Genomic DNA, 8,583 nt, shown 5'->3' on the forward strand with positions numbered 1-8,583 from the left:
TAATTCTAGATAAATTTGTCACAGATACACTAATTTGGGGTTTTTTTATGATATTAACCCTAAATAAAAGAGAAAATCTTAAATAGTTAAGCACACGTGTACTTACACAAGATAAACTATACAATGTATATTTGTGTACGATGCATGGTATAAGATAGTACGGCCCAAAACCTTTGAACCTACAACTTTGAAACTTGAAACCCACCTCGAGAGTTTTAATATTCATTCAGGAACCCCGTTTGACCATGTCGGTTCTACCGATTCTCCCCCACTCTTATCATCGACCGTTAGATGACGCGGGCGGATAGGAAGATCGACTAGATGCTAAATCTCAGCTGTTGGAGGATGATAATAAAATATGAGATTTTTATACCTAATAAGTTGCCTATATAGCAAAGGCTTTGGTATACAGGCGACTCCAATGAAACATGATCTGACTTATATGCAAAAAAAGACAATTTGCACGAGGTACTTATTGTATTGTCCCTCACCTATTTCGTCTCTGTCTAATGCTCTAGGGTGATGGTGTAGTCACCTAATTGTCAATAAATTTCGTACGATTAGTTGGAAGTAGAGACCGGCTCGAGGGTCGTGTTCGGCCTAACCTCGTCATTACATGTTAATCTTATGTCGGAGGAGACTGAACTATCGAAAGGACTTTTTTCAAGGCCATTCCAATTTCAGTGGGAACGGATTGAATTGAACGGTTAAGCGGTGGTCGAAGGTAAGAACCTCCTCCCTCAATTCGGTCGTGTTCGTTCAGGCTTCGCTCTTCATCTTGCTTTCTCGCTTCGAAACAGGGGAAAGAAGGCAACGGAAGGAGGGGATTCCGAGTTCCAAGAACTCATCTCCAGCTGAACATCTGCAAGAACAGAGGGTGAGGGAGGGACAGGGTGTGTCCAAAGCCGATTCCCTCCAAGCGGCCGAAAAGAACCATTGGATTCCTCACGAGCCGCATCTGTCTGAGAGCCCTACCTAATCCCCACTCCCCAGAATATTTGATAAATCCCACCCCCTACCCCATACTGCAATGTAATAAAGAAATGAAGAACGACCCTTATGTTTTTTGACTCAAAGTCGGCTCTTTTTCACACAGCTGTCTTCATTTTTTGGCTCTGAAAGTACTTTCAGGCCTCTGCCTCTGCCACTCCCACACCTCTCTCTCTCTCTCTCGGGGCCGGCCATTCTCCGACTACTTTCCGGCCACATTGCCATCCCTTTTTTTCAGAAAGATTCCGTTTTTTGAAGCCCCTTTTAACTTATCTTTTCCACGCACATTTCTGTCCCCATAATCTTTTTCCTCCTTTTGTTTTCGGTTGAGAGAGGGAGTGCTTTCTTTCCTGGGTTCCTTTTCTTGACCCAGTCGGTCGGGGCTCCGTTGCCTTACACTCAGGTCAGGCCCTTGCTCTTTACTCCCCTTTTGCATTTGCGCTTTTATGTTGGGCTCATTGTTGTGGCTTGGTTGTTGTTTTTCATGTTTCTTCCTCTTGACAATCTCTGTTGGGTGTCTTGAAAATGAACTGTCGGAAACGTTTTAGTGGTCTCAACCTCGTGGTCTTCATGCGGAGGAGTAAGATCCTATAGTAAGATGGGGTCGCTTCGATTTTTGACTTTTAATCTTGTGTATGTTGCTGGGTTATCACGTTTTCTGCTTATCCCTCTGGAAATGTTGGTTGGCAACAGTAGCGCCATCAACAGTCTATCTTCTGTAGCATGAAAGTGATGGCATTGCGCAAGGGAGTAGCTGGTTTTGCATTGATTGGGACCCCTTATTGCGCTTGATTTTCAACTCTAAAATAAATTTTCTCCTTTTCAACATCCGCATGTCACCAACGCTGTAACGCCTTTGTATCTTGTGAGCCCATCCCACCCCTTATTGTTCTATTGGATTCAACTCTTTGACGATTAAGTGGACCCGTATGCCTGTTTACTTAACACAGGGCCAGGTTCTGTAGTCCAAGCTGGCTTCTTGATTCTGGGTGCTGATTTTGACTGTCTTTTTAGGTACCGAACGCCGACGACTGGATTTCCCGTTGAATTGTGTTCGCTTCACTTGGAAACCGCCATGGGATTCTTGAAATTCGGTTGATGTCACCTAATTATCTTTGAAATGTGCTCTCACATTGGCGAAATTCCCTGTTGATTTGCTGAGGTTGGAAGATGCCATTTTCTTGGAATTATTGCTGGCTACCATCTGCATTACGGTTTGCTTTGACAATTTTGAGGTTTGTCAATCATCTTGCCTAACTCAACATGATTACTCTCTGACTGGTGTTTGCCATTTTGGCTTATCCTGAAGCTTTAGTGGTGGGGCCGTTTGGTACCTGTATGTACCTTCTTCCCAAATCTTAGCATCTAAGAATGGTTAAACAGGTTGAGTTTCGGTATTTGTGGATTTACCTCTCCATTGGGTTCCTGCTATCGTCCACTGTGGTTTCAGAAGTTCCCTTAGGTTCAAAACTTTCGGTTGAAGATAATAACTTCTGGGTCTCCTCCAATGGGGATTTTGCACTTGGGTTTTATAACAGTTCACCTCAGTCATTTCAGTATAGTGTCGGCATCCATTTCAATTCAAATTCTATTCCTGCTAATGAGCAAAAGGTAGTTTGGGTTGCTGGAGCTGAGATCATGGTTGGAAACAAGTCTTATTTTCAGCTCACCCAAGATGGAGAACTCATCCTGTTTGATTCCTTGGAAAGCACCATTGCTTGGAGCAGTAAAACTAGTCAATTAGGGGTAGTTTCGGCCGTTTTACATGATGACGGCAATTTTATCCTTCTCAACGACAAGGGGGACAGAGTTTGGCAGAGTTTTGACAGTCCTTCTAACACACTTCTCCCAGGGCAGAAATTACCGGTCTTCAAAACACTCAGAGCACAGAAGGTGAATTCAATTTCAAGTTACTACAGCCTCTATATGAATGAGTCTGGTCAGTTACAACTGAGATGGGAGACTGATGTCAAATATTGGACTTTTGGAAGTGTTTCAAACTCAAATGTTAGCGCTGTCCTCACGTCTAATGGAGCTCTGCTACTTCTAAATAGGAATTCAAAGCCTATTGATTCTCTTTTTGGGGAAGATCACAGTGAGACCGTGAAATTTCGATTTCTCAGGTTAGATACTGATGGTAATCTACGTATGTACTCATGGAGAGAAGCTTCAGCCTCTTGGATATCAGTCTGGCAAGCGGTTGATAATCAATGCAATGTCTTTGCAACTTGTGGGGATTATGGAATATGCTTTTTCAACAGTTCAGGCTTACCCGATTGTATGTGTCCATTTAAGTCTGATTCCGCAACTTCCCCGAAATGTCTGCTTCCGTATCAGCAGGGATGCAAATCTGGTTCCATCATGCTTTCCTATGAGCATACTTTTCTTCATGGGATGTATCCAGTGAATGATTCAGTTGTGCTAAGTAGTGTACAGCAATGCAAAGATTTGTGCCTGAAGGACCCACTCTGTACAGCTGTAACATTTACTGACGATGGATCGCCAGAATGTCTATTCAAGACCTCTCGTTATATCACTGGCTATACAGACCCATCTTTAAGTTCAATATCTTTTGTTAAGAAGTGTTCGGACCCAATTGCCGTTGACCCAAATCATCCAAGAACGTCTCCGGCGCCTATCCCTGTCGACCAATCTTTTAGGTTTTGCATTCCTTGTCTAGCTGGAGCTGCCTCTGGAACATTCATTACAGTTCTTGCAATTCAGTTAGCTGTCGGGTTCTATATTTATAAAAGGCGTAACTGGATTTGGAAGAGACCTGCATTGGCCTATAAAGATCTTTACTCAAAGAGCTTGGTTGCGTTTTCTTTCATGGAGATTGAAGAACTCACTGGAAGCTTTAAGCATCAGATTGGGCCGAAGATGTACAAAGGCATGCTCCCAAATAGGCAACCTGTTGCAATTAAAGATGTGGAGGCAACTGTGGCAGAGAGGAAGTTTAGAGCTGCAGTCTCGAGAGTGGGAAGCATTCATCACAAATATCTCATTAAGTTGGAGGGCTATTGTTGCGAGTCTATTCACAGGTACTTGGTCTATGAATATGCTAAAAATGGCTCTTTGGAGAAGTACATCGAAGACCCTGAGCTGAGTAAGAGATTAACCTGGAAGAAGAGATTGGAAGTGTGTTTGAGCGTGGCAAAGGCACTGTCTTATTTGCACTCGGAATGTAGAGAATTTATAAGTCATGGGAACTTGAAATGTGAAAACATTGTGCTGGACGAGAATCTAGATGCCAAGGTCTCTGAGTTTGGGCTCTCAATAATTCATGGTGAAGCACTAAGCCCTGACATATCGGCCGAGAGGGATGTGGAGGATTTTGGGAAGCTAGTGGTTGCTTTGGTCAGCGGCTGTCGAGATCACAGGAGCGTAAGTGAGTGGGCTTACAACGAAATGATGGTTGGGCAGGTAGAGAAGGTGGTAGATAAAAGAACAAAGAGCGAGGTTAGCTTAGAAGAGTTGAACCGAGTAATGAGGATTGCATTTTGGTGTTTACAAGGCGATGAACGGTTGAGACCATCAATGGGCGAGGTTGTTAAGGTGTTAGAGGGTAGTTTGACGGTTGACCCCCCACCACCTCCTTTTTGTCGCGAGAGGCCATTGCAGGAAGAAGAGTCTTCCAGGTCTGGCTCAGAGTCATAGAATTTGTTGCCTCTGAAGTTTTTTCCTGTTATCCATCTCTTTTTTGTGGTAGGATTAACTAAGCCTTTCAGCTGGAATTAGGCCTCTGATTGACTTGCCCTTGTTGGGCGTATAAAATCTTTGTATAAAGCCAATGTACTGATATCTCTTCTCAAGTTCAGCAATTGTAAAATCTCTCTCTCTCTCTCCACGCGAGCAAGTGCGCGCATGTGGATGTGTTTTGTATGAACTGCAGGCCTTATGTCACTGCTTCCTTTTTTCTTGGTATTGATTGTGCTGCTGCTCCATCTGTTCCATAAATAAGATAGATGAAGCAGTCGTTTTAAAAAGTACTGGAACCTGGTAGTGTGCAAAGCCTGATAATGTCTCTTGATGCATCATCAGGTGGAGTCTTTGAGAATCGTAGTCCTCGTTGGCATAATTTTCATCTTGTGTAAGTTTTTAACAAGGACTTCTTTGGATTTAGCCGTGACTAAACCGGATAATGGTGTCTAAGTAGGAATATGCACTCTTTCATCTGGTTTTATGTCCCCCCGTTACCAGATGACGTTCCCTGACTTTGCTCTGCATAACAGGAACCAGATAAGTTGCAAGAACTAACAATAGAAGAACAGCTTTTCCTGATGAACCATCAACGAAATTTCGTGGAGAGTACATTTTTCATCCTGGTATTAGGTCACAAATGATGGGGTTATTGTGAAAAGTTGCTCCTTTCTTATCTAGATTTGACAGAGCTTTGTCAGTCTTTAATCAGCTAGTTAGTGGGAGCAGTTAGCTGCTGCCGTAGGCTGGATCTTACTTTGAGAGAACGAAGAAACTTCCCTAAGTTTTCAAACAGATAAAAGCAGAGCTTCTTTGGAGTGTTGCTGTTGCCAGGTTTTAGCATTTTCAAGCAGTCCTGGTTGAAAACACTATAGTGGCGCTTCTTTCTTAGGTCACACTTTCTTCTTTTTTGGGACGAAAGTTCAACTACAATCCATGAATGTTCCAACTGTTCCACGAGACAAGCGACTCTACATTAGCGGTTCGCGTTCCTTCCACGTTAAAGTTTGCATTGCGGTTCCTCGACTGATTCATCGGTCGACATCTATAGCTAAAAGCAGAGGAACCCTCGAGGGCTTCTCAGTAATGGCACCTCCAGGCAAAACCACAGACGTTCCACCAATGGATTGCTGTACACCGAAAGCCGAAAAGTTCAGAGTGCCGGAGATCTTGTCTTGTCCGCCAGCTCCAATGAAGAAGAGGAGGGCGTCATTGTCCACTCAGAATGGCTCGTCAAGAAAATCTCCCGCAACCTTCTTCGCTCACCCTGATATAGACATGTTCTTCCTCTATGCATTCCGTAATGCATCGACATAATCTGCCCTTTTTCTGGATATATCGATTCCTTCAGTTTGTTAGGAGGCTGCTGAAACTTCAAGTCTGCAGCAAGGTACTCAACACGAAGATCGGGCCATAACCAGCATCGACAATGCACACTGCGAGATTAGGCCTGATGAGAGGTGTTCTTGGTAGTTTTGTAGGGTCGATTGATATGGTTGTGCTTCTGCTAGTGTTGTCTGCTGAGAGTTTCTGTTCTGGCATTTGCTTCGGTGCCGCAAGTCCGATTCTACATAACCGGTTGGTGGATCTCCGCAAAATTTTGCTTTCTTTCTGCTTAAATCTTTAGTGGACCATACACGAGCGAGCGAGCGGAAGTAAGAGGAGTTTGAACAATGTGTGCATGCATGCGCTTCCATGTCTATGTGATCTTCTTTTGTCTCATTTCTTGGCTTTGTTAACTCTATTAAGCAGTTGATAAAGTCATGAGCTAAGTAGCAGATGAATTTGCTTTGTTCGGCTGGAGAGGCCCGACCACCATCTTCCTTGGGGGTGTGTCCCATTGAGCATGGACAGGGCAAGCCCATGAACAGAAAACTGACACCGTGCCCTAGCCCCTCGAAATACCCCACCTCCCGCCACCCCACCCAAAAAAAAAAAACCTGTGACGCATTAATTTTCTTTAATAAATAGATTATAAATGAGTATAAATATTGTTTAAGTGTTAATTGGGATGTTTAAATATCGTATGAGTATTAAATGAGTCGTGATCGGATTTACAATTTGTTGAGATTCAATTTACTTGTAAGACTTTCTCTTCATTCTTTCTCGCCCTCACTTTATTTCTCGCTCGTAACTTGGATTTAAATTTTTCTAAATTGGGTTACATTGAGAAGGTGTTTTAAAAATACGGATCAAGTCGGGTATTAGCTTGGCATGAGTCAGATCGGGTAAATTCGCATTGCATGTAAATGGATAAAAATAGATTAAACTTATCTATTTAGGTTGGGCTATCTTGAATCCGATCCATTTATACGGTGGATGTACCGTCCCAGCTGCATACTGCCGGCTCGTGACCACCGATTCCCCCTCTTCTTAACCGCTCGAAAGTGGAGCACGATGCGACTGCAATTCAAAGTTGCCACCTTGAAACCTGCAGCTATCCTATCGAACAAGAAGTCTGAAGCACCGGACGACGACGGCGCTTGAAACTGCATAATTCCTGGAAGGTCGATCAGAAGCCATCGACCTTGACGTCTTCGACGACCTTAAGATTTCCATTCATTGGTCGTCGCTCGCGACCCGAGGGTGGGCGTCGTCCTCACGCGCCCGCTCTTTTGACAACCCCGCACCCACCCACTTTCCCAAAGCTTCTACGAATAATCCACATGGAGCGATCGCCGTCGCCCTCCCGGCTCGGGAGGGCACGTGGCTGGGGACTTCACGGTCGCCGTCGCGAGATCCGCGCGTGGCCTGCCCCTGGCCCTCCCTCCCTTCTGTCTCCCCGGTAATAAAAGGACAAGCCCTGTCACCTAACGCCACGACAGCCTAACGGGTGGCGTCGCCGTTAACTAGCGGGACCGGGAACCACGTGTCCCGTTCTTGTCCTGTTGGGGCGGGGGGGCCCCACACGTCCTTGTAGTTGAACGTTCAACCCCGGACACGTAGCGGGGACATGATTGATGCGGAATCAGTACAAGGTTGCTTTCGAAAGGGGCGATTTGAAAAATCGATTTTTTTATCTGATTAGATGAAGGTTGGGTTAACGTTAATCAGCGTGATTAACAGTTGATTTTGATGTATCGGGACAGGTATGCCCCCCTCCTGCAGGGTGCTAACGGCCTAATCAGTTTCGCTCTCTTGGCCACCAGTTTCGAGACAAAATTCTCTGCAAGGAATTATTCATAAGTTAAAAGATTTTGATTTTTGTAATAAGACATATGACTATAGAGTTCACGGCCCGTTAGGCGCACATAGATTGAATCCCTGTAGTGTGAGGAATGGGCGACAACGAGCAAGCCTTTCCCTTATTGAACTTCGATCGCCCAACTTACCAATCTATATTTGCTTTTAGAGATGAACGGTTTCTGATTCCGTACAAATCTATCGGTTACTTTGCAGACATCGAAATCTGGAACATAATCAAGTATGGGCGCTCAATCATTGATAAGATTGGTTCGATACCATTATCCTAATTATGATCCTGTTTGCGATGCATGTTCATGAAAAATCGACGACCAAAATGCCCAACTTATTAGTCCCATGACAACTAACGTTAGTGCGGGACAAAAGCTCTTTCAGGTTTTCGAAAGCCTTCTCTCTATTGATCGGACATCTATGCCCCAATCAACGATGAGTGTCGGGCCGAGAAACCTTCGTAAGAATCATAAAAAGAACAATCAAAAGAGCTTAAGTAGTGGAAATTCGAAAGATTCCTCGAGGGGCAAAACCTCCAGTTCGACCGTGTTTTCATTCCCATGAAGAGCGAATTAGCGCCAAAGTTCACACGGACATAGTAGTAGCCCATGAACATTGTGTCCCCATGGCTATAATCAAGGAATGGGAGGTAGCCCTAACCACTCGTATCTAATTAAAAATCCTCTCCGCAAGTTATCG

General features: G+C 44.3%; 1 protein-coding gene across 1 annotated transcript; it reads left to right on the forward strand.

Annotated features, from left to right (window-relative positions):
* Positions 1-590: 590 nt before the first annotated feature.
* LOC115734029 (G-type lectin S-receptor-like serine/threonine-protein kinase SD3-1) lies at positions 591-4,831 on the forward strand. Its single transcript, XM_030664622.2, has 2 exons — positions 591-1,393; positions 2,005-4,831. Exon 2 carries the CDS (start codon positions 2,362-2,364, stop codon positions 4,645-4,647), a length of 2,286 nt encoding a protein of 761 aa, XP_030520482.1. The 5' UTR covers positions 591-1,393; positions 2,005-2,361; the 3' UTR covers positions 4,648-4,831.
* The last annotated feature ends 3,752 nt before the right edge of the window (positions 4,832-8,583 follow it).

Source organism: Rhodamnia argentea, chromosome 10 (assembly GCF_020921035.1).
Source record: "Rhodamnia argentea isolate NSW1041297 chromosome 10, ASM2092103v1, whole genome shotgun sequence".
Lineage (NCBI taxonomy): Eukaryota > Viridiplantae > Streptophyta > Magnoliopsida > Myrtales > Myrtaceae > Rhodamnia > Rhodamnia argentea.

Coding starts and splice junctions, on each gene's coding strand:
- LOC115734029 (XM_030664622.2), top strand. CDS start 2,362: ATGGTTAAACAGGTTGAGTTTCGGTATTTGTGGATTTACCTCTCCATT.